At 43.1% G+C, this 27,192-nt stretch overlaps 1 protein-coding gene across 2 annotated transcripts in view; it reads right to left on the bottom strand.

The window, feature by feature from the left end:
* LOC147885385 (uncharacterized) overlaps positions 1–20,555 on the bottom strand; it is a 183,182-nt gene extending 162,627 nt beyond the window's left edge. For both annotated transcript variants that reach the window (XM_087396618.1, XM_087396619.1), the window contains exon 1: positions 20,073–20,555. In XM_087396618.1, the coding sequence (XP_087252744.1) occupies positions 20,073–20,427 (355 nt within the window). In that variant the 5' untranslated portion in view covers positions 20,428–20,555. The remainder of the gene's footprint in view (positions 1–20,072) is intronic.
* Between the last annotated feature and the right edge of the window lie 6,637 nt (positions 20,556–27,192).

Raw genomic sequence — 27,192 nt, 5'->3', positions numbered from 1 at the left:
CTCTTCACATAGACTTCGTATCGAGAGTGGCAGAGCAGAGCACCTACCCAAGGAGAGGCGCTTATGCACATTATGTGACATGCAGGAGGTTGAGACAAAGGAGTACTTCATCTTCGGGTGCCCTGTTTACTATGAGATCCAAGGGCGTTTCTGCTGCCTCTTCAGAGATAGCTATGGGGTTTTGTCCCGATTCCTCTCCTATCCAGATCAGAGATGCTTGGCAAGCTTCATTCATGAGGTAGTCAGGTACCGCGAGAGGATACTCCGATCACGGAGATAGGAGCGGACCTCTTCTTCCTTGGCAAACCCCTCTCAGAGTTCGGAGTTCTTTCAGCCATATCACTTGGACCTGATCCGATGGCAATCAAACATTGTACACGCTGATCGGGGATAAGACGATGGAGGACAGTCATGGAGACGGAGATGGTGACCTGCGTCCCTCGCAATCTAGGCTCCCTCCACTCCCTCTTAGACTTGCGTACGGCTCCCTCCCTGCGTCATTCTTGTCCCACTCAACTCACACTTCGCCAAATACAACACTCATTGAGAATCCTTCGTTCTGCATGCAAGATGTGACAGTGGCTGCGCCCCTTATACCCTCTTTTGAAAGAGAATACTTCGACCCTCACTTCACAGACCTCGCCGCCTTCCCTCCGCTAGTCAACAACTCGTTTGCGCAAACCTCCGACAGATGTCGGAGATGGAAACAGAGCAACCTGGACCTCACCTGCTGGTTCCCAAGAAGGAACCCAAAGAGGAACCGGTGATTGAGGAAACTCCTTTGCCCTCGCAACCACTATATCTTGATAAGTGGCTCCCTTCTTCAGCCCAGATAACCCACGCTCAACTATTCTCCCAGTTTGGACGTAGAGCAACAGATTTGCCGTTCTCGCTGTGCAACCAAGCTGCATCAATATGCAACAGTCTAGGAGAGGTAGTTAGTGTAGAAAGGGAACAGCTCATTAATCCCAGAGGTAATCCCCAGGTCTGTGTTCAACTCGATTTAGCGAAGGAGTTTCTTGAGACAATCATAATCCTTAACTGGAGGGGAGGAGTGTTAAGAGAACAAAAGATTCTGTATAAGAACCTTCCCAATTCATGCTTTCTGTGCGGTCTATCTGACCACACAGTTAAGAGCTGTCCTCTAAAACGATCCAAGGCCAAAAATAATACTGATCCTCCTCAAGGTCCTAATGAAAAATGGACTCCCAAACAGCCTGATGTTCCCAAACTCCATTGCGCCTAGCCAGTCCGACTAAACCAAAGCAAGTTGTCTCTCCGCTACCTGAAGCCAGTACTACTCCCCACATTCCAATGAAAAACGCTTTCGAGACGTTAGCAGAAACAGTTCCTGAACCCAACCTCTAGCTCATTCCCAAATTGGAACAGGGGGGTGATTGGGACAAGGACTTTGAGGATGAAGTCATCAAGAGTGATGATATGCTTACAGAGGATCTTGATGATTCGGAAGAAGATCTTCCTCTCCCTCCCCAACCAGATAAAGACATTAGTAGTTAAAGGCAAACCTCCAGCAATTGCTCACAGCAAGAGGAGACTGTCTACAGCCAAAGGCCCTTCAGCACATGCAAGAAGCCCAAACCCGAAGGCCAAAAAGGGACAGAAAAAGAATGGTAAGTAAACCCATTTCTTTCCTATCCCTGAATGTTCGTGGTCTCACAGACCCCAGCAGGGCAGGTATGCTGAGAGACAATAGGTGAAGCTCTAGACGCTCGACTAAGGAGTGTTGATAAGAGTAGAACTTGGTTTTCCACCGCCCATGAGGAAGGTAGAGGGGGATGTGCAATTGGAATTTTGTCTCATTTTTCTCAAAGCGTCCTAGATGTTGCTGTTGAGACTGACAACCGATGGATTTTGTTGAAATGCCTACTCAAGGGCATTACGTTCTCGTTAGTTTCAATTTATGCACCTACTAGCTGTCGTGAGAGGTGCACTACTTGGCAATCCTTATCCAATCTCGAGGACGATGTTGTGTTGATAGGAGACTTTAACATGGTTGAAAAAAGTGTTGACAGATGGCTGGGCAAAGGTAACACCTTAAGAGGATCCGAACTGCGCTCTTGGAGCGACCTCAAAGATTCTCTTCAGTTGGTTGACACGATCGATGCATGAGATTTCACTTGGTCCAACAGGCAGATTGGGGACTCAAGGAGAGAAGCACGTTTAGACAGAGCCTATCGTTCTCAAACTCTCCTCCAAAATACTTCTAATCTAAAAAGTACAGTCTATTCCCCTTTTGCATTCTCTGATCGCAAACCACTTTTCCTTCAGTGTGACTATGGGTCAGGTACAAGAGCCCCATCCTGGTTTAAGGCTGATCCCAGCCTTTTCCAGCTAGGGACTGTACAAGATAAAGTGAAGGAGATTTGGATTACTCCTAGACTCATTGACGAGTCAACGGCTGACTTTTGGATTAGGAATGTCCTTAAAACACAATAAGTTCTCAAGCAGGCCAGAAAGCTCAAAGATAAAGTCCGTCGACCGAGAATAGTCACTGTCCAGAAGAGGTTGAAGCCCAGGCACGTAACGGTGATACTCAAGCGCAGGTCGAGCTTCGCCTCGCTAAGAGCGAACTAGCCAAACTAGAAAGCATAAGATATTCATCAGCCAAACTATACACCAGAAGATGGTGGGCTGGTAAGCTTGATAGGCCCACCAAAGAAACTTTCAAGATTATACGCAAGAAGAGAACGTTAGAAGAAATTCCACTCCTTGAAGTCAGCACAATCGGACACTGAAAATAGAGAGTACATTTGTGAACACTTTAAGAACCTTTTGTCAAGAACGATGCAGACAGATGATAGAGTAGCTCGTGCAAGACTTAGATGCCGGGCTGCAAGACAAAGGGTTGTCATAGGGCTTGATCATCAGAGCTTGGGAACTCCTCTTACCCTAAATGAACTTAAGGAAGCAATGTTGGCCATGAAAGATGGTAAAACCCCTGGAGTAGACAGCTTACCCGTTGAATTCTACAAGGTCTTTTGGGAGTGGATAGGTCCCAGACTTCTAGAGGTATGGCAGGAAAGTATCTCCACCTCTTCTCTCCCTGATCACCTAAACAGTGGAATAGTTAAACTTATTCCAAAGGACGGAAAAGATTTAATAAAAAACTAGAGACCTCTACCATGCTTAAGTGCAATTTCAAAATCTTTGCCAAGGCACTAGCACTAAGAATCCAGCACAAGATGGACAGATTGATTTTACAGGAACAAAAGGGATTCATAAAAGGAAGACACCTCCTAGAGGCTACTGTGAATATCTGGGAAGGTTGTGAGCACGCTAGGGAGTCTAGGCAAGACATTTGCTTCATCAAAATAGACTTTGATAAAGCCTATGATAGGCTTGATTAGGAGTTTCTTATGCAATCTGAAAGGCATGGGTCTAGGACCGAATTTCATCGCCGCGATCAAATTGCTGCTTTCCAACGCCTCCGCCAAGGTGTGCATCAATGGTGAGATGTCTTCACCTTTCCAGTTGAAAAGATCCATTAGGCAAGGCTGCCCCATCGCCCCTCTCCTATATGCTATAGCTGTGGACGCGTTGGGCTGGTTGCTCATAGAAAAAACGTCTGAGGGTTCAGTAAAAGAAATTGAGCTGCCTAATTACAAGCAGATGGTGATGCAGCAATTCGTGGACGACAGAGTGAAGTTATGAAATGCCAGGAAACATATTGTCTAGCTTCTGGCTCACTCATCAATCATAACAAAACATGTTATTACACACTCAATGGAAAAGCTCAAGCTGAGCTGGATCATCTGGGCTGTCAACTGATCCAAAAAGGCACTGTTTTCAAACTGCTTGGCATACCCATGGGCTTTGAGGTGTCTATGAAGGATCGATGGGACTAGGTACTTGACAAGTTCAGCACAAAGCTGGAAAAGTGGAGAGGATTTCAATCAAACCTGGCGGAAAGAAGGATGGTACTAAATCATTGCCTTTATCCCATAACTATCTTTTACTTGTCCTACTGGCATCCAAGTCAAGCAGAACTGGATAAACTTATGGCCAAACGCAGATCCTTTCTGTGGGGGGGATATGACAGAATTGCCAAGGTGAGATGGGACTTCTGCACTCGACCCAAGAATGAAGGAGGGCTGGGAGTGGTTGACATAAAACAGGCGGCAGCGAAATTGGCTGCAACATGGATCTTCAAAGTTCTTCTTAACCCAGAACTGGTTTGGGCTACACTCCTTGCCCAAAACTTCAAGCTCATTCGGCCTATTAGGACAAAGAGATGGAAGAATTACCCAATACTGTCTGCGGAATTCTATCCAGAACCCTGCGCAACCAAGGGCAGTAATTTATGGAAATCCTTGTGGAGAGCACTAGAATCAATTAAAACGCAACTGCGCTTCTCCGGCAAAGGTTCTTTTATGAAACTGGACTCTATTTGGGCGTCCGTAATACACAAAAATGCTTTACTTAGCAATATTGATTTTATTAGAGCCTGCTTCATGTTCAGCAAGGGCATCCAATCTTGGGGTCAGCTATGTGAAGAAACAACCTTCTCAAGAATGCAAATGTGTGCAATGCATGCAGAATTTGAATGCCAATTGGCCCTCCAATGGGGAAGAGCGCCCTCGTGAGAGTATATACCTAGATGAATCCAGGAACATTCCCAAACTCATCCTCTAAAAACACAACATAGTGCATGTTCAATCTCATGATAGTCACTCACAAGGTTGAAAACCATAAAATCCATCATGCATAGCAGGGACTAGCTACTATGACATCCCCACTGACGTCATCAGCGCTTAACAATGGGTGTAGACCATAGTATAAAAATATGCTCTCACACATACAAATCCACACACCCACACATACTTGAGCATCCATTTATACAAAGCCATTTATACATACGTACTGAGTTTCTGTCGGCACTCCGGAGGTGAAGGGCAGACTCAACCATGACGAAGGCTCGCACTAAAGGAGAAGGCTAATCAAAAGGTAGTCCAAAATCTCTTCATTCAAGCTACAACTGATTGTGAAGTCTAAACGTTTTCATTTTAGTCTCTCCCCAACGAGCATCTAAGTCTAAATCTAGCTGATAGGGCAACGCACCATTTGAGATAGAAAGAATTATCACAATACCAGCAGGCCGCAACTTGGACGAAAACTTCACAAGGTGAAATTTGCATGTCTGCTAATACGGCAAAAGCATATACCTAGATGAATCCAGGAACATTCCCAAACTCATCCTCTAAAAACACAACATAGTGCAGTTTCAATCTCATGATAGTCACTCACAAGGTTGAAAACCATAAACTCCATCATGCATAGCAGGGACTAGCTACTATGACATCCCTCGTGAGAGTACTTGGTTCTATTTCGACCTACATGCAAGGTGGGAGAGAGATGGCGGATGAATGCAATGTGAATGAAAAATGCTACGTGAGATTCACAATGAAAGGGTGATACCCTTTCATTAATCTCCCTTGAGATCACTACCCTTTCATTAATCTCCCTTGAGATCACTCAAGTTCCATCTTCCCATTTACACCTACCCTTAGCCTATGACCCATGCATCTACCATTCAATGCACCTTAATGCACCCTTCCCTTCCTATTGCGCCTAGGACCTAGACACGGGTGTGCACATTTTTATTAATAGAATAAGTATCACATGTCCAAATTCAATGGCGTCTAAAGCAGTGGCTCCAGCTCGACTACTCCTATCTACTCGGATGATCCACCGCCATAACAAATCGGTCGGTGTCCATCATAAATACAAATACATGTTACACCATTGGCGTATAATATATAATAATGTTTTCAATGTCTACTAATCATGGATTAGTGATTTCTCGTCATGATACTCCCTCCTGCTTGAATGGGCAGAAGTCCTCTTCTGGATCCTCTCTTGTCTCTTTCTTGCATACGCTTCTCTTTTACTTCTGCATTTGCATCTCCTCTTCATAATCTGCAAATATTCTTTTCTTGGCAGTACACGATCTCTTCTAAATCAAAACTTAAATCCCATCTTCAAGTTCTAATTCCTCTTGATGCTGAATATTCAAAATGCAGAAGTACCACTGCCGTGCTTCTTCAATATCTCTTCATACTCAGAATTCTCTTCTGAATACCAAGCCGCTGAAATCTCTTTATAGTAACCTGCTCAATAAGCTAAAACATATTCTCAACAAACCGGTCAGTATTAAAACGATTCTCTCACCCAAATGTGTTATTGAACTAGATAGACTTTGGTTATCGATGATTTTGCGATGGAGAACTACTTAGTCTATAGAAACTATAGACCTTCAATCTCTTTTTCCAACTCTTCTATTTCAGCCTATTCATCTTATCAGACGCTCTACATGGATTTTTCTCCATCTATACTCCACGATGAATATGTCTACTCTCTATTCAGTTCAAGCACTTGGGGGTTTGCTCAACCTACCAAGCTACTTGTAAACTCTCCTGATCATATGGCTCCTCAGTAGGCATAGACTCGGGTTCAATTAGGTTACAAGATTGAGACTTGTACTCATTAAGAGACTTGAGATCCAGAGCTTGCACTATATTTTTGCATTAAAATGACCTCCCTTTTATAGGAGTGGATACATACGTGCATTGCTTGCTCACATGTTGGGTAATGCATCCTTGCCATGTGGCAGCACGCTCTTGTTTCATATCTTTTATCATACCTTGCCTTTATTGTTCTGCTCATGGTACCACAACTCTTAATACCTTCCCTTGGTGCCATAATGTATTGGCTACTGCAACGTGGCAAGATGTGAGTTACAAAAGAAAAAAATCCATTTCCTCGTGTTAGTGCATACATTGCTACTTAAGATGGTAAAGTGTGGTGTTACAACATGTGAATACCTTCCTAGATCCTTAAATAGCTACTCTTAGGTGAAGTAAAAATAGGTCTACTCATGTGGTGACATTTTACAAGCGTGGGCTAGGGTGGTAAGGTTGCCTTTGTCGCTCTTAGTACATTTTGTCGTTGCTATTCTCCTATTTGCTTGATGAAGACTTTGCGTAGTTGGCTTTTTTCTTCAGTCTGCAATCTTTTTCCTTGTGTCCCAGCTTCTAGCAATGGTTACGCTTTGGCCTGGTCTTCAATCTGTGATCACCCTGATAGTGACACATTCTTCTGTACTTCTTAGTTGCTTCGTTGAAGAGTTTTGGTTCTTTATAGTTGTTGCTGCTGTGAAGTAGTTTCCTTCAACTCCCTCTCTTTTTCAAGAAAGACGACACACATCCCTCAAGCGTTGGATCTAGAAGATTCTTTAAGGTTGTTGTCAATGCAATGTATTCCTAAGCATACTTTTAGGAGAATGGCATGTGCATCCTTTTCTGCTACTTGTTTGCATCTATGCCTTTCAATTGAGTCATGATACTTTTTATCTTGTTCACAAATTTTGTGCCAAGGATTCTTTGAAGTCCCTTTTGAAGCAATCTTAAGATGAATTACTTGATTCTTTGCTTTAGCTTGAAACACAAAGTTCAACTTATTCCATGCATCTCTTAGCATGTTCCTTGGAATCAAGGCTAAAACAGCATGTAGATAAACCAATGTCCTTGCAAGCACCAACTAAGAATGCAAGACATGTAGTGTGGAAGATATGCCACGCTCCAACACCCTTTGTATCTTACATCTCAATACACAAGAAGATAGATCTGGGAGAGAGAGGACTTAGATGTACAGCCCAATAGATCTCATAAATAGATATAGAAATCTGCACAAAAAAGTAGCTCGAAAATTGTATCAGCCTCTTGTCAGGCTCCAGTAGCTAGCTCTAGAGTGAGCTCTCAGGCTCCTTTCTCTTGCAGACTTGTGCTCTCCTTCTTGCTGAAGGTATGCACCAAGGACTTCCCTAGATGGATGAGGGACTGCTCCCTGACTCAACTGATTTGTGTCCCTAGACTCCTGATATCACATGCATCCCTATACTTGTGTGCATTGTGACACACTGGACTTGACAACAAGTGCATTATGTACAGCAGTAGTTTCTAAGATAGGCCATTTTTGTCGTATGCCATGCCCCACTGTGAGCCTAGTTCAGAGACAATCAGGCACGAGCTACATAGGTCAGTCCATGTTACTTGTACCCATTGGAGAACTCAGTAGGTTAGGTTGATCTTTCTTTAGTTTAGGTTTCAGCCGAGGATAGGAGCCCCAAAGGCAAGCCAAAATGGTTTAGAAAGAGGCTGGACTAGGCATTTCTTATAGGCATACCTGGTCACCTCTAAGTTGGCCAGTAGGGCTGGCTCAAGCTGGCCTACCAGCCAGACAACCAACCTGCCTGGTCGGCAAATCTGGCTGGCCAGGTTGGCTGGTTGCTTGCCTATTTAAGGGGCCCTTTGCCCTCCTTTTCCCTCAATGCAGTCTGCCAGCCTTTGCCTCAGCTCCAGCCCCTTGTGCTGCGCCAATCCAGTCCAGGAACAGCTGTACAACAGCCGTACAGCAGTGCCTGCCAATCGTGATTGGAGGGATCATATCCACGCAGCAGTTCAGCAGGGTTTTGGAGAGCATCAACATCAAGGTTTGGGTATTCTGTTTTAGCAGTCTTTTCCAGTTTACAATTCAGCACTTTATCTCTCAGCTTTCACTTAGTTTTCTCTTAGTTTCTTAGCCATCTCGCTCAGATCTCTTTGTCCAGATTCCTCTCAGTTGATCTCTCTCTCACGTAGTAACCATGCATCCCTGTGGACAACAGTAGCATCATCACTAGCCTCACAGAGTGTTCTACATCTACAGTGTGGACAGCATTGAGGTCTTAGTTATTGGTTGAAGCTGCCTCTCAGGTCTTTGGATTTGTCTAGTGTTCACAACGTTCTCTTTAGAGGTGCATTCCCTGCTCTCTAGAAGATTGTTTTCCATTATATTCCGATTCTCCAAGGTTAAAGCAAATTTCTCCCCTCTATTAGGGAGGGGGCCCTCAAAGGGTACAAGGACCCAATTGGTTGTCGACTCTCTATCTTATCTCTCTTTCATCTCTCTATGGTGCATAAGTGAAGACAGTTTGGAAGAAGAACTTGCTAAGATTACACGATCATTAACCATTGCATGGTACATTGGTATCAGAGCTTCGGTTTGTGATCCAGCTTGACTGCCGCGAGTGCTTGGTCGTGTTGAGATCTGGAAAGATCACACATCTGAGCGCCATGGATCAGGATAGAAGAGAAGAGTTCAATGAGACAGACTTCCAAGAAGACAAAGAAGCCAGAAAAGCATGCTTCCACAAAGCACTCAAGAAATGATGAAGAAGCCTATGGAGTAGAATTGACCTTAGCCCAAGTTGAAGAAAACTCATGGCAACTAGGAGAAAGTAGAAGACAACTGGACTTGACAAAGAAACTACTTGAGAAAAAGGAGGTAGGGGAGTCTCAAGAATCAAGAGGAGCCTTGGATTTCAAACAACTGTTCTTGTTGATGTGAGAGGAGCACAAAAACAAGGAGGCACTTCGACACACAGAGCTCGCCTAGACCGAGAGACAGCATAGACTTGATCAAGAGGCCATACTGCTTCAACACCAACAGGTGTTGGCCACTATGTACTCTAGCTTGAGTGAGTGAGGCTCCACATCGGCACTAGCCTCTGCACCATCGAAGGTAACTCTTCATGGTCCACCCTAAACTTCACGAAGTATGACAGTAAGTGTAACCACTCAGCCATCTTGCAATTAATTCAACAATTCGTCGCTTATTTCCTTTAGCACGATTTTAGGACGAGTAGGACAAAGTCCATCTCGCAGCCCCTCATCTTGTATCAAATCTTAAGTCATGTTTTTTGCCTCCGCAGTACATGCTTAATCTGGAGGATGAGTTCTCGTCTATCCCAGAATGGCTTGCGTGTGTTGTCCTACAATAGCAAGGTCATCATGCTAGCGTAGCATTGGGAGTGTCTGAAGACAATAAATTAAAGTAGTTCATCAGAGGTCTAGACCCAATGTATGCTTTTCAGTATGAAACTTTGACCCGCTTACCTACGAGCGGGCGTTGAACCTTGCTCAAAATTAGGAGATAATGTTGAATGGGGTAAAGCGCAAGCAATCGCCAAGACCCTGCAGCAGCCCTCTACACCCACGGACAAAGGCATGCAGCAGAAGAACACGCAGAATCAGAAGAAAGACCAGCAATTGTTTGGGGGGGAGAAAGAGAACAAGCCTAAGAAGACCCTAGATGAGAAAGCAAAGGAGCCCATTACGGGATGCTACCTACAACTCGACTAATAGAAACGGAACCAATCTGAAAACCGTTGTTTCTTTTGTCATCAGACCGTAGGACATGAGAAGAAGGATTGTCCCAAGTGTTTGGCCTAAAAGGTTGCCAAGGCACCAGCTTCGACTGTCGCTTTTGTGGTGGTTGTTCCAGCTGCTTTGACTTCAGCTACCAATTCAGTTTTGCATTCACTGAAGAGTTTGGGCAGATGGAGACCTAGTATTCGGAATATATTATAAGTGCAGACGACATTCGCTTGACCCAACAAATGTTGAGGCCATCACAATTGGGCTTTCCCTAACGGCTTAGGAGATCCGCTTTTTCGTGGGCCTTTGCCAGGCCTATAGTGCTTACACGGACGGATTTTCGACAGACGCAGCACCTCTCACAAACTTATTGAAAGGGGTGAAGACATGCTGGTAGAAGATTTCAATTACCGGACCAGCCTTACAAGCCTTCCATGACTTACTGCTGTTGGCTACCATAGCACCAATCTTAAAGCTAGCATCGTGGGATGATCCTTTCTTTGTCATCACAGATGCCAGTAACGTAGCCATTGGGGTAGTACTACAACAGATTGAGAGACTCGTGGCTTACTATAGTCAGAAGTTGAACCGCTCGTCGAGAAGAATTATTCAGTGTACAACAGAGAGTTACTCAGGGTAATTCATATGAATGGACTTTCACCGTTAAGGCATATCACCAAGCACTTACATGGCTTCAGGCAATGCCAACTTCATAGTGGATTGATTGGCAAGAATGATGGAGTCAGATATTTCAGCAGTTCGGGGGTATGGTAGACTATGTTTCTGGCAACAACCACCCCATTGTCCACGCTCTTAGTTGGAAGACCTCTGTCCAGACACTTCAAGCGTCCACGATGCTAGAGATACAAGGCAAGGACCTCGACAGTATGAAGGCACACATGGACTCAATAGAGTTCAGCACCCAATTTCATTTCACCATAAGTTTAGATCCATTCCACTATGCAGTAGAGGATGGGTGGTTTTTATACAAAAATAGGATTCGTGTGCTTAAAGACAAAAGACATGCACTTCTCCATGATGCCCACGACTTTCTTGTAGGTGGCCATTACGGCATCAATAGTACCTTGGAGAAGTTAGAGCGATTCTTTTATTGGCCAAGGATGTGGAAGGATCTTTATAGCTATGCTTAGCAAAAGTAAAGGTTTCCCACACTAAGGCGGCTGGTTTGCTCAAGCCATTGCCTATTCCCGGAGGTCCTTTGCAGGACAGCATGGATTTTGCGAGGCCACTTCCAGCATCAGCCGGTACGCGCAATACATAGTGCTTACCCATTATTAATCATTTGAGTAAATTTTGCATGGTTGTGCCTTGTAAACAGATGGCTAGTGTAGAGGATGTAGCATGCATGTTCATTCAATTTGGTATCCCATTGGTGGGTTGCCTCATACCATAACATGAGATAGGGACTCGAAGTTTACCTCTCATTTATGGAGGGCCTTGTTTGACAATTTTGGCACCAAACTACAGTTGTCCAACGCCTTTCATCAACACACACATGGACAAACAGAGATCTACAATCAGCTTGCGTTCGATGTGCTCAAGGCGACCGGCGTATTGTCATGATACTCAGTCAAACTGGGAGCATTATCTTCCTTTAGTGTAGGTCATTCTCAATGATACTCATTCATGGAGTGTTGGTCACACGCCTTAGGAAGTGGCCTTCGGCAAGCGGTTCGCATCACTTCTCACCAATGTGATTTCTCCATCTCTTGAAGCCAATAAGACGACAGAGACTATGGCGGAGATTATGGAGTGAGTCAAGGACTAGCTAGCTAAGGCACATGAGAAGAGATGTCACATTCATGGGTTTACTTAGGCATTATCAAACAGAAGTTGAAGCAGGGGACAAGTGATGCCCCGGGATTTCCTTTAATAGTTTTTGACCCTTCCCTATCATTAAGAAGATGAACGATGTCTCCATGAAGTTGCGGTTACCTAAAAGTTGGACTTCGCATAATGTCTTTCACGTTTCGTGTTAAAGCCATACATCGGACCAGCACTCAACCTTGTCTCAGACGAGCCACAACTTGAAATGATTGACGATGCAGAAAATTTCGAGCCCGCAAAAATTCTTCCCCACAAGTGGAAGCATGGGTTAGAACAACGTATCTGGGAGTTCTACACAAAGTTTCAAGATCGAGGAATCCATGAGGTGGTATGGTTACATGAAGGGTTCTTCCAAGAGTTCCCATAGATGTTGGTGGACTATTTGTAGGCGCTGCATCTACCGCCAAGCTAAGGAGGGAATGTCACATGCACCCTTGCTCTTGGGTGCATTGTGACACGCTGGATTTGACATCAAGTGCAATATGTACAGCAGTAGTTCCTAAGATATGCTATTTTTGTCAAGTCTATGGACAGTTAGGCATGAGCTACGTAGGTCAGTCTCCTTGCCTTAGGTTAGTCAGCCTAGGATAGGAGTCCCAAAAGGGCCCCCAAAGGCAAGCCAAAATGGCTTAGAAAGAGGCTGGATCATAGGTAGACGTGGCCACCTCTAAGTTGGCCAATAGGACTGGCTAAAGCTGGCCCTACTTGCCAGCCAACTAGGTTGGCCAATCTGGCTGGCTAAGTCACATGGTTGCTGGCCTATTTAAGGGCCCCTTTTCCCTTATCCAGTTTGCCAACCTTTGCTTCAGCTTCGACACCACACCCTATGCCGTGCCAATCCAGTTCGAGAACAGCCACAATCAGCCGTACAACAGCGCCTTCCAATTGCGATTGGAGCGATCGTATCCACACAGCATTTCAGCAAGGCTTTAGACAGCACCAAAGTCATTCGGTTTCACTATTCTTTTCCAGTTAATAGTTCAGCACTTCATCTCTTAGCTTTCTCTCAGTTTTCTCTCAGTTTCTCAGCCATCTCTCAGCTCTCTCCGTCCACATTCCTCTCAGTTCATCTCTATCACTCACGCAGTAACATTGCATGCCTGTGGACAGCACTAGCCTCATAGAGTGTTCTACATCTACAGTGTGAACAACATTGAGGTCCTGGTTATTGGTTGTATTCCAGTTCTCCAACTTTAAAGCAAATTATCCCATATATTGAGGGAGGGGCCCCTAGTGGGTACAGGGACCCAATCAATTGTGGGCTCTCTATCTCTAAACCCTTATCTCCTCTGTGTGTGTGTAAGCGAAGGCGACTCGCTAAAGGTTTGGAGAAGGTCTTTCTATGATACATGATCATTAACCCTTGCATGTTGTTGGAGATATCATAGCCAAAGAGTGTGTGTGAGATGTGTAGTACGAGGAGATCTAGTACTAGCTCATGTGTGGGAGTCATGTGTGAATGCCACGTGTCACTATGGGACTTATCCCATATGCATTTGGTGCTAGTGTGTGTGTGCAGCCCATATAAGGCTTGTACTTCACTTGTCATGTCATACTTGATGAATGAATGAAAGTCTAATTACGTCTTCATTTGAGTATCACTTGTTCACTCCCTAGCCTACGTCTCTCTCCCCCTCACACCATGTTTCGAACATGGTATTAGAGCAAGTTCACCCTGCCATACTTGCCACGTCGTCTCTGACCTAACCCTATGAAACCAAGCCTTCAATAAATTAAAGGGCAGTAAAAACTTACAAGTAACTAGTCAACACTATTACATCAACAACTCAGCAAAAGTATTGCCAGTAGATTGGGAGCTAGAGTGCCCCTTCACCAAGACAAAGACACAGTATGTGTTGAAAAATAGGAGGGAATGAATCACTCAAACCTCCACCCAAGATCTCTCCCACTCTTCTTGACACTCAACTCAGATAGATGCAATAAACACTCACTCAGAGATAACTTAAACGGAGAGAGAGAAAGAGTATATTCATCCACCGGATGGTGGGCAGAAACTGGCTCCAAGGGAGCAATACAAAACTCAGCCAAGTGCTGAGGAGAACTGATGGAACTCTCTCTGTCAGACTGAACCAGCTCTACGATGCTGTAGACATTGGACCACAAATGTCGGCGTGAACCAACTCAAGTGGTTTGCTGGCCCGAAACGAGGCCTCTTGTGGGAACTTATCCCTATGCTGCTGCAGGCAGCAACCAGCCCGTGTGCTGGTTGCCTATGATGTCAGCCTGGGTCTCTCTTTCCCAGCCCTCCTACCTCTCACTGCCCCTTGTCCCCTCAAAACGGGGGCTCACAGGTGGGCACAGTGAGTCTCTAACAGTATGTATATATGTACATGTGCATATACATATATATGTATGCATATAGATATAGATGTGCGTGTGTGGATATATATAGATATATGTATATACATATATAGAATGTAGATAGATGTATAGACATATACATATCTATATATGTATATACATATATCATACATACATAGGTATGTGTGTGTGTGTACATATGTACATATACGTACGTATACATACATACGTCCATACACACATACATTTATATGTGTATATATAGCTGTACAAAACATCTGTAAATATGTTTGAACAAATCAAGGGCTTGACATTAATGTACAAGGTTTGTGTGACACTCGGAAATGGAAGCTTGTATGGGCATATGTTAATGAGTTACAGCCTGATATAGTGGCTCTAAAAGCACAATCAGCATATGTATGCAGGCATGACTAGTCATTATGCTGGTTATGATATCTTTTATGCAGGAGAGCATTCTTTTTCAGGTGTTGCTTTTCTTGTCAAGCATGCGATGCCCTTAAGCATGCTTTATTGCAAATGATTAATAGTGCCTGGCAAAACCAGCAAATGCCAGATTCTTGGAAGAAAGGGCTGGTTAAGCTCATTCCCAAGAAACATCTTTGTGAATCATTTGCTTATTGGAGGCCCATTACACTCGTGCTAGTGATTTATAAGATGATTGCTAAGATGGTGGTTGATAGAATAAAAAGTTTCTTGCATGATGGTCAACATCCTTCCCAATATGGCTCTATTCCTCACAGGCACGTCACTGATAATATTGGAAATGCCTATGTTGGGATAGAATATGCAAAGTATACCCAGCAGGATGTACTCTTGCTGCAAGTGGCCATTGCCAAAGCTTTTGATACTGTGCAGTGAGATTTCATCTCGCTGACTATGCAATCCTTGGGATTTGGGAATAAAATGCAACATGTTATCTATTGGCTCCACAGTGACAGTAAAGCCATGTGCATTTTATCGAGAGATGTTTCTGATCATTGGACTTTATATCGTTCAGTGAGACTGGGATGCGCTCTTAAAGCTTTGCTCTATGCAATAGCTACTCATCCGATGCTTTGCTATATTGATCATCTTGTGGCTACAAATGTCTTGCATGGTCTACAGATACATAGAAGAAAGCCCATGATTGCCCAAGCTTATGCCGATGATTCATTCTTTACTCCCATGAACACAGAAACTGATGTCTCGCAACTCATAAAGGCTTTATCCTTGTAAGGATTAGCTGCTGGTTAGCAAGTAAACTTTCAAAAGTCCAAGCTTCTACCTTTGCATGCTAAGGATTGGCATAGCTCTTTGTGGCTGGGGGAAATTGTTTTGCCCAATCAGCTTGTTCGTCATCTTGGCTATCCTTTGGGATGGACCATCACTAGCCTTCAGAAAACAGATTGGGTACTTGTAAAGCTTAGGAAGAAACTAGAGTATTGGAAGTTAGCCACTTGGCCTCTTCATGTTCGACTCCGAATTGTGCAATCAATCTTGGTGGCTTATATTCAATTTCTCTTGCCTTTTATGATGTTTGATATTTCTTCTTTCATGTCCACTCTTATGGAGACTTTCTCGTGCTTGAAGCATGGCCATATGAGTATCAAATTATGGTCATAAAAGTATCAAATTATTATGTGTTCCCCAAAGATACACGGTGGCTTGAACATATCGAATATTCATATCCATATTTTGGCACACAAGGGCAAAAATGATGCTGCAATTTTTGCAGGGTGACCAGCCTTGGGCTGCCATGTGTCTCATTTACTTTTGCGGTTGACCACTCCTGCCTTTGGGCACTAGCATCCCACTCCATGGCATGGTTGTTAAGACACTCGTGTCTTATCGTAAGACACTTAAGACACCTTTAGACACTCTTTTTTTTTTTTTTTTTGGGTGGGTGCGGGGTAACAACAACATTGAGTTTGACTTAGCCATGCTATCATCGATGGTGACTTTGGATCTAGCAGTGGCAGTGACCTCGTAGATTCGGATTAGGATGAATCTTCAGAGATTTGAGTCTTGAGAGTCGAAAGTTTCCTTTCAATTATATGTATCGAGATGCAGATTTCATTCATATCACATGTGACAAGATTCAATTGTCCATTTAAACCTTTAAGTACTCAATACTTGCGATCTCTTGAGTCACAAGTCTTAACTATAAGTTTTAAGTCTTGAGTGACAAGTCTTAACTATAAGTTTTAAGTCTTGAGTGACGAGTCTTGACTCTTAACTACATTGTACAAGTGCCTTCTTGCATTGTTTAAGTGTAGCTTATTGTACTTCTAGAATCTAGCAGCGAGCTATGCTAGCAAGTTGTACATTTGTATACTTATACATATATTAATTAAATATTTATTATTATAATCACAATGGCGTGTCTTACGTGTCTTATCTTTAAGACACTTTAGACACTCGTGTCTAAAGCGTGTCTAACGTGTCGTGTTTTAATGTCTTACAACCATGCTCCATGGGATTTCATTACAATTAAGGATGTCATTTTGATTCTAAAATGTTCTTGGCCTGAAAGAAGATTCTTTTCATCTCAAATGGCATGCTCGTCTGAGCTTGCACTGGTCAAAGGCGTTTGATCGTCCCCTTTCTCTACACGAACCCAAGCCCTCATATTTCATTTCATCCAAAGGAATTACACTTGGTTGTGATATACTTCATGATGACGATACTTTATTGTCTTTTCCTTTGGCAGTCAACCAGTATGACTTGAGAGGATGCACTATCCACCCCTTTGGCACTATCTTTCTCAAATGCTTCATTCCTTTTTCACAATACCCAGGTTGGAGCTTATGTATCACCTTATTGATTGGTCCTTGCATCGCCAGGGTTCTTCTACCCGCCCTTTACGCCTAGCTGATATCTCATTGGCTCGTTTATACAACGTTTGATGGCTCCTCCTTGGATATCGCATCATGTGAATCTTTAAATCATAATGCCAAATGGTGGCGTAAAAGATTGCAACAACTCTGGTCCTGCAAACTTCCACTTCGCCAACAAGTTTTTCTATGGCACTTTTGGCCAACTCTTGGCACGTAGACATATTGCTTTGGCCCGTAGACATATTGCTCCTGCTCTATGCCACATATGTTTGGCTCCCACGAATCCTTGCTCCATCTTTTTCGGAATTGTCCTGTCACCCATGATTTCTTGCTATTTCTTCAACAGCGCCTTCAAGCTCGCTTTCCAACTATTTCCTTTGGCAAGCTTTTCTGGATCTTTGGCATTCACCCACGGTGAGCTGAGTTTGATCTATTCCTCATATGGGTTCGATATTGGGCACGAGCACTCTAAACTCTGTGGAAAGAAAGGAACCACAGAGTCTTTCGAGAGCCTACTTCTTCCATGTTCTACTATTTCTAGATGTCACTCAGACAATCATTTTATGATTGCTTGTCTATTCGTTAGATAGATTACGCTGTCTACTTGTCCTATAATGAAATTTTTTGATCTGATCTCCAATTTGGAGACAACCTCTTCTTAATATAAAGATACATGGATTTCAACACACACACAAAATGGTGTGTGTATGATTACTCTGTTTACTTGTCTTATATTGAAATTTTCCGACACATTCCTGGTTGTACCAATGGTCCCCTATTTGGGGACTACTGCTTGTAATATAAGCATAATGGACTTCACCAAAAAAAAAAAGTAAAAAGTGTGTGTTTTGTGTGTGTGTGTGTGTGTGTGTGTGTGTATTCGTATGTTATGGAGGACAAAAACTGCTATGAAAGCATTGAGACTTATGAAGATGGAAATGGTGTGCTCTCCTAGGATGCATGGGGGACTTAATGTTCTCAATATCAGATATCATGTACTTGCAAGGAAGGCGACTATGCTCCATACTTTTTTCCGTCAACAACAGCCATGGACTTGTATGATAGCATCGTAGGGAAGATTCATGGCTGCCCTTTCTCTACTGCTCTGATACTTGACTGGAAACAAGTACTTTCCAAGGTCAAATGGGCTCCTGATAATCGCTCGGGGACAAACTCAATGAGGAAAGAAAGTATTCATTAGAGTGTCATCTTTGACATTCCACTTGCTTTACAGGAACCTGTTCGGGCATATAATCTCATGAAATTGGGAATTAGATACATCAATGATGTTGTAGATGATCAGGGCTATGTCTTATCTTTTCCTCAGGCCACTGCCTCCTATGCATTGGGAATGCATCATAGGTCGATATGGAAGAAAATTGCTGATCTCTTACATCCTTTTCTACCTATTCCTCCTGTGGCTGACACAGACAGGCTTATGGATTGGCAATTGCACCCTTCTGCTACATGCTCTCATCCTGTTCCTCTGCCTGCTTTGACCTCCATCAAAGCCTACAAGCTTCTTCAGCCTGCTCCATGGATTCAGCAATATGCTAATACTCTGTGGCATATCAGGCAGCCCCTCTCATGGTGGCGGAAGAATCTCCAGATATTATGGAGGTGTAAAATGCCTTTGAAACAAAGACTTTTTCCTTGGAGATGCATGACCGGCACATTGTCAGTGGGAATCACACTTGCCAAACGTCACATTGCACCATCCACATGTCTACGGTGTCAGGCTCCTTCCGAGACTGTCCCTCATTTGCTTTGGCACTGCCAGTCTTCTCGGAATCTCCTTGGGAGAATTTCAGATCTTCGGCTCCGTTTCCCGAGTCACAGATTTGGGAAACATTTTTGGTTATTTGGCAGATTTATGAGGTCTTTGTCTCAATATTCCCTATTTCTCTCATGGGTGAGATATTGGGCTCTTTGAACACTCTGGAATGAGCATAATTTGGCATACTTGGGCCGCCAGATTCACAAGTCATATGAATCTTTCAGAGCCTCATTGCGGCAATCCTTATATGATGCCTGCCATGAGGGTGATATACATGCTTCTTGCATAGAGCTTTTCTTTCTATGCTTCTGATCTTTGGGATACTCTCCATTTTGGAGACTTCCCATCTTGTAAATTTATGAGAATATAAATACAATGCACTGGATTTTACCAAAAAAAAAGTGTGTGTATTCGTATACATATACATGTACTATCATGTATGTATATGTATGTGTGTATACACATATGTACAAAGAGACAGACGTATGTATGTATATGGATACATGCCTATGTATCTATGTATGTGCCCTTTCAAATTGATCATCAATACACTAGCAAGAAGTGCCACCTCCTTTTGCAACCCTTCGTAGGCCACTCCTATGAAGTGTGTCATGACAATGACGTGTAAATTCTAAAGGTATGTTGTAAAACAGTACCACCTCCTTTTTAGAGCCTTCGTAGGTAATCTCCAATGTACCCTTTTCATATGTTTTTTATAGGTTTCCTTGCTAGTTTTGTTAATAGACCTTCTGCTCTCAGTTGTTAACTTCAATGACAAGCTTCAAATGAGTTGGATTCGTACCTATTTTACCAAGGCTTGAATTAAATGACTAACGTATCCCAACGTGAAGATACGCTCTCTAATCTTATGGTTTAGATCGTATGTGATAGCTTACGTCTGAACTTGGTGTTACAATTTTGGCAGCCAGGACGACTGAAAAAATAAAATGCACCGAGTTTTCATTGAATTAATCAAAAAAAGAATACAAACCGAGCCAAAACGGTCTTCTGCGAAGTGGCTAAATAACACGGACAGGACAAGCACTTACGTATGTGTTTGCTTTCCAAACTTACCTGCCTTTGTAATTTGCAATACCCGCTCCCCCGATACAAGACGCCTTTCTACATTATTGGTGATCTCAGCTTCATTATCTTCGTCTGCTGCATCGACATCCCATGAAGCCAAGGCAAGCCGTCTACGCTCAAGTTGCCTCAACTCGACCGATCGCCACTTATCATACCCTGATGAACCGCCGAAAGAGGTTTCGAAAGCTCTGTAAAAAGAAGCGGGCAGATCACCCGAGCTGAAATTTGCGGTGCAGGAAGAAGAGGATGTAATTAATAGACTTTGAAAGACTTGCTGGATAGGAAGGAAGCAAAAGCTCATGGTGCCAAACTTCTCAGCAGCGACGTTAGGGCAAACAAGCATAATCGGGCAGCCTTCTACTTGCTGATAATAAATGTGGAAGGTAAGAATGTAAGAAGGCAGCGAGCCATTCTCACGTGCAGGTTTCACAAGAGTGCGTCTTTGTTTTACATGCTGGGAGAAAGAGACTGAGCTTAAGGTTCATTAGCACCTTCTTTTTGTGAATTTTTTAAAAATTTAATCTACTTAGAATCTCAAACTACCTTTTATGGAGATCTCTTTTACCTTCAAGGCTAGCAGGCATGGCAAGGTCTAATTGGAGATGAGAAAAAGACTTGTTTTCGAAATTAGCATTTGGATTTTTATCATTAGGCCAAGTTGCACTTGCTATCCCACCTTCTCCCCCGTCCCTCTTCCCCCCCCCCTCTCTCTCTCTCCCCCCCGTCTAATTGGAGATGAGAAAAAGACTTGTTTTCGAAATCAGCATTTGGATTTTTATCATTAGGCCAAGTTGCACTTGCTATCCCACCTTCTCCCCCGTCCCTCTCCCCCCCCCCCCCTCTCTCTCTCTCTCTCAACAAAAGAGTCAACAGGAGTGGTTTGGCAGCAGCCTCCACTCCAATGACGAAGAGCTCTGCAGGAAGTACAAGTATGAAAAACTCTTTTTCTCTAACACCAACTAAAACAGGTACTCTGCAAATGACAGTCGGAGATGAGCCACCCCCCACCATTTTAGATGGACAAGCAGTCCCTTTTATTCCTGTTCAAGGAAACATTTTAGCAGCCCCGCTCATGTCAGTGCAAGGAGCTACAATAGACAATTTTCCTAATGAATCTGGAATTTGGGCGTTTCTAACAGCTCTGCAAAGCACATTGGATCGCCAACAGCAAGAGATACATGCACTCTCTTTGAAGTGCCAACACTTACAGTACAGAAATAAAGATTTGGAGCAAAAGGTGGCCATACAAGAGAGCTCCATAAACAGTTTGGAGGAAAAAAATATCAGTCAAGAGGAAAAATTATGTGAGCTGGAACAGACTTTGGAAAAGATGAAAGAAAATACGGCACCACAGCCTCAAATAGAATGCAAGCCACAGACAAACACCTCAGTGACATGGGCAAATATAGTAAATGGACATGCCTCGCCAGATGCACATCTAGACAAGGGGGAAAAATCAGAAGATAAGATAGATGTTGATGAGTATAGAGAGAGAGAAAAAAGATCACAGAACATTGTCATACGAGGTCTAGTAGAAAAAGAAAAGGAAACACCCCTCTCACTTGCAAAGGATGTAGGGGACTTTTTTGTGGAGCACTTTGCCATGCAAGAGGTTGTGGTCTTTGGGGCACACAGAGTAGGGAGAAAGAGAGATGAAAATTCGAGTTAGCGAGCAATTGTTTGCACCATGCTTGACCCGCACAAGAGAGAAATCATTTTGGACAGCAGCAAGATTTACTTAAAGGGAACATCTTTCTACGTGACAGAAGACCGCACCCCCAAGCAGCAAGAAGAAAGGAGACGTATGTATGAGGCCCGAATTAAAAAAAAAGAGCAAGGAGCTGAACAGGCCCTCTAGGAACACGCGGCCTATGGAACCCAAAAGAAGTTGAAGATCATGTTTTGGAATTGTAGAGGTTTCCCTTGGCATAAAGGGGCTGGATTGAATGAAGTTATGCATGATGCAGACATTATTTTTCTCGCAGAGACTTGGGAAAGGGACATATGCAGAATTCCTAATGGATACGTGGTGCACTCCATCTGGCAAAAGCAAGTTGGCCTACGAGGGCAAGGAGGGGTAGCATGCATATACAAGGAGCATATACAAGACATGATTTCCATAGCCAAAGATGACATCCACAAACGCTTCATATGGATCATGGTAAAAGGAATGCACTCACCACTTTACATTGCAGGGTGCTACATTCCTCATAGAGAATCTCCCTTCTACCAAAGACATGAGGTTGACCCAACCCAGCCACTTGGAGACATGTGCTTGGATATAGCTATGTTCAACAAAAAAGGAAATGTTTTGCTCATTGGTGATTTCAATGCACGGATAGGAGATCTACAGTTTCACTATCCCACTCAGCAAGAATACATCAAGGAACATGAGATAGACATTGATCCCATTTGGTGTAGATGCTCGAAGGATAAGGAAGTGAATGCACATGGTAGGGCATTGGAGCAATTGATGAATGGAATGCACATGTTGGTGGTGAATGGCACAGCCCTTTTCCCAAAATCAAATACCCCTACTTGTTTCCCTGCCAGTGGAGGGGCTAGTGTGATCGACTATGCATTGATTGGTTTGGAAGCTTGCCATCTCATTCACAATTTCTCACTTGGCTCAAAGTCCCCTGATTCAGATCACACACCACTATATGTGGAGCTTAATATATTACTTGCCAAGGCAACTTTAGAAGAGCGCAAAACAGTTGAAGGCAACTATCATATAAATGAGGCAAAGAAGGTGGAGTACGCTGAAACTCTAGAGACGTGTCTGCTGGGAAAACAGAAAATTGGGTGGACAGAATTGAAAAATGCTATTCTCACTACAGCCAAGTCAGTTTTGGGGTACAAAAAGAGCAATAAAGAATGCAAGAAAGGGCTACCATACAATGTTTGGTTTGATGCTGAGTGCAAGGCAGCTAGGAATGCACTAAAGGGGATCCCAATGGGGGATGAGAAAAGAGCAGCTGAGAAACAGCTCCATGCACTTACACGTAAAAAAAGACGTGCACATATTGTGAACAAGGAATGGACTGATGCAATTGATTTTATCAAGCATCCTAGAAGAGCATGGAAAGGAATTAAACAAAGGTCAAATGACATTATGGGAGATTTTACAGAAACACAGATGCTGGAATATGCTCAACAGCTCTACACACATCCCAAGGCTCGGCCCATGGTGAGCATACCTCTCAGCAGTAATACTCAGGGTCTTTTCTCATTGAAAGATGTACAAGATGGCCTCAAGAAAATGGTAAATGGAAAGGCAGCAGACACTCTACACCTAGTGGCTGAACTCATTAAGTGGACCAATGAGCACACGCAAAGGCACATAGCAATGGCACTAAATCAGGCTTTGATGAATGGTTTCCCAATAGAATGGCAAGAGAATTGGATCAAACCAATCTACAAAGGGGGTGACCGCAATCAATTAACAAATTACAGAACAATTATGGTATGTTCCACTCTAGCCAAACTATATAGCACAATAGTAGAGGCAAAATTGAGTGCTTGGGCAGAGAAAGAAAATAAAAGAGCAATGGGACAAGCTGGTTTCAGACCAAAACACTGTACAGTGGATCACCTAGTCACTCTTCGAGTTTTGATGGAGGAAAGCCGCCTCAAGGGGAAGCCACTCTTCTGTTGTTTCATTGACTTTAAGAAGGCATTTGATACAGTGCCTAGGGATGTGCTATGGGAGAGAATGGAATGCATAGGGGTGCCCGAGGAAATAAGGTTTGCTATCTTTAGACTTTATGAGAAAGTAAAATGTCAACTAAAATGTAAGGATGGGATGTCACAAGAGTTCTATAGTAATATGGGGGTAAAACAAGGATGTCCGCTCTCACCCACTTTGTTCGGCCTATGCATTGATAGACTTGAGGAGTTGGTGAATGAAGAAGCATGTAAAGATGAGTTATATAGCCCTCATCTAGCAGGTCTCGTGATTTGGTTGGTTGCTTCTTTACGCAGATGATGTGGTTGTTTTCACTGATAGTGAAAGTAAGATGCAAAAAATGATGGATATCTTCAGCATATTTTGTGCAGAGAGTGGGATGGCTATTAATGTCAACAAAACTAAACTCATGATAGTCAAGACTATACAGCCAAGCAGCCCCCTCCAAATCTTATATAAAGGACAACCCATTGAGACAGTGCACTCATTCAAATACTTGGGTATTGAAATCCCCGCCAATAATAGATGGAACAGTTGTGTGCAACGGAGACTTGATGCAGGATGGGCAAAATACTTCCAATTTGAAAATGAGTGCAACAATAGCAATACGAGAAGGTGGCAAGTACGAAATATGATCTTTGGGGCATATGTGATACAGACAGTACTCTACGGAGTAGAGGTATGGGGTGGGAGTATATCTCCATCAACGTGGAATGAGATAGAGAAAATGCAAAAGTCTTTCATTAGGAGGCACTTGGGCATCAAGGCTACTACACCATACTCTTTGTTACTCCTAGAGACAGGATGTATACCCATAGAGCTACATGCTCTGAAGAGAGTACTCAGATACATCACAAAGGTCAAGTGCATGGATAATGAAAGGCTACCAAAGAGAGCATGGAATGAAAGTCAGAAGCTTCAAAAGACAAACAAGGGCAAGATTTTGACATCCGGATGGGCACAGGACCTAAAAAAATGGTTCAAGAAGTGGGAAGTAGAAGAGTATTTAAACTACTCTTCAGAGGAGATTGATGAAGAGGCTTTTCATTATGACCTGCTGAATGCACTACACAGGAAATGGCAAACAGCAGAAAACAAAGATAAATTTGAGTACTATCGCACATATATCAACCCCGAATATTGGTCAATTTATACAGGAAGGGAGACAACAACGCAGAAGTACATATGTACACCTATAGCAGTGCATAAACGGAGGGCTTTAGCCTCACTTCGCACCCGATCACACCAGCTGCAAATAGAAACAGGGGGATGGAAAAAGATGCCAAGGGAGAGTAGAATATGCCAACTATGTGATCAAGGTATGGTTGAAACAGAAGAACACATGGTAATGATATGCCCTCACTATGCACACATTAGGGAAGAGTTCAATCACCTCCTTGAGGGACATAACAAACTGGCTGATTTGCTGCATAAAGGGTCACCTTCAGCTTTAGGAACATTTGTGTATAAGCTCTTCAAGCATAGGAATCCACCTGAATCCTAGAAGGTGGTTTCTCTTTCCACCCTCCCATCTTCGGGAGGAGCTTTCATGTACTTGTGATATTGTATTGCTCAGGTCCCATAGGCCGGTTTTGGTCTTCAGAGGACGATAATATATTCTTCTTCTTCTTCTTCTTCTCTCTCTCTCTCTCGGCAAGCCACATGAATGAAATTCATCTTTTTATTGCCTAGGTGGGTAGGCATGCTATGGTTTTTACCCCTAATCTTGAAATGCATCTAGCTCTATCGAAATGACTCATTGTTGTATCTACCTTATAGATTCACATTTTGTTGCTTCATCTATTAATCTAGTTCATAGCTTTTTTTTGTCTTAATGCACGTAATGTTCAACTCAAAGCTCAACCTGAACCCTACTGTTTTATCTTTTTTTACTCTTTAGAGTAAAATCATGGACATGTGATGTAATACACGTTCTATCACTACACGATGTCAAGTGTAGCTCTTTTATTATTAAGTTTGAGATGGCTAACGGTTGGCACTTTTGGGGAGATAAAGTCATCGATAAGGCAACTCGCATGAGCTCGTAAGATTTCGTTTCGATAACACAAAAGTCAATATCACTACAACATATAAGGTATTGTGACTTAAGCTATGAACACAACAATCTTGGTGTTGTCATCCTTCTATATTGCATCCAACATGGTCATCACCATGCATCAAAAGAGAGGTCTAGCTAGTTCCTCATAACGTTAATATCTCAAATATAACAAAATAGTTTTTAACCCCCCAAATTTGATAATGCAAGTAAATGCAAATATTTACGCGCGTGTGTGTGTGTGTATTTTCTTTTACTGTTTCTGATGGATAGGGCATTGGCTCTTTTTTAGAGCACTGCTGCCCTATTATAAAATGGGTGTTTCATAATATAATGTTCTTAGTTTCACCCCAAAAAAAAAAAAATGTGTGTGTGTGTGTGTGAGATATATAGATAGATACATATACAAATGTGTGTGTGTGTGTGTGTGTGTGTGTGTGTGTGTGTGTGGTGTCAGAGTGTGTGTGTGGTGTGTGTGTGGTGTGTGTGAGCGAGAGGAGGAGCTCCTTCGACGAGCTATGGTTTCCTAAAGGTTCTCGTGCCCTTCTGTCCAGGTCCCGCGGCTGCCCGCAGTATTCCTACAATTAAGTTCGTTGCTCCAGGTTCCCGTGCCCTTCTGCCCAACTCTCCTCGCTGCTCTATTAAAACTGTTTTGACCCAACCGCTCCAACGTCGCCATCCCTAGTTTGGTTTCTACCCAGTCTGTCTCATACTGGTTCCTCTTGTCTAGTTCACATCCTGTCTGTTTATTCCATCTCTCGCTTGGTTCATGGCCAGACTGTCTATTCCATTTCTACTCACTATTTGCCCCGACTGTGATTTTACTGCCCCGTTTGTTTATTTCGTCTCGACCCTCATCTCCCTCTATTTCATAGTTTCTTAACCGACTGCAATTTCAGTGCTGAATCTTTTCTATTGTACTGACTATCTTCAACATGACAGAAACAAATAAGCATTATGCAAAGAGGGCGTTCTCTCCAGAACCCAAAAGACAGTCAAGGGAGACTCTGCCCCCCCTAGCCCCTTCATCTGAAGATGCTTCCTATGTGTTTGACATGCTGAATGAGGAATTTCAACAAAGTAGAAGAGAATGGATGCTGCTTGCTCCTCCGTAACTCACTTACAAAATGAAGTTGCCTTCTCTTGTGCATCCTCTGAAGAAGTTCTCCCAGACTGCAGCAGTCATCATCTTTTTCTTTAGAAACTACCTTTGGCTAATGATGTGGGACATTGGGTTAATTCCCTATTAGGTGGCTGCTATGTGGAAGGAGTTTATTTTGCCTCTCGAGGATTTTATGAAGTTCATCTCTTGGATGCCTTGACAAAACAAAAGATGCTTAAAATGTCCCCTTTGTTTTTTGGCC

Source organism: Dipteris shenzhenensis, chromosome 25 (assembly GCF_047967505.1).
Source record: "Dipteris shenzhenensis isolate YYH24624 ecotype China chromosome 25, Dip_SZ_1.0, whole genome shotgun sequence".
In the NCBI taxonomy this organism is placed as follows: Eukaryota; Viridiplantae; Streptophyta; class Polypodiopsida; order Gleicheniales; family Dipteridaceae; genus Dipteris; species Dipteris shenzhenensis.
The sequence above is the reverse complement of the archived record's forward strand: the minus strand, read 5'-3'. Positions and strand labels throughout refer to the sequence as shown.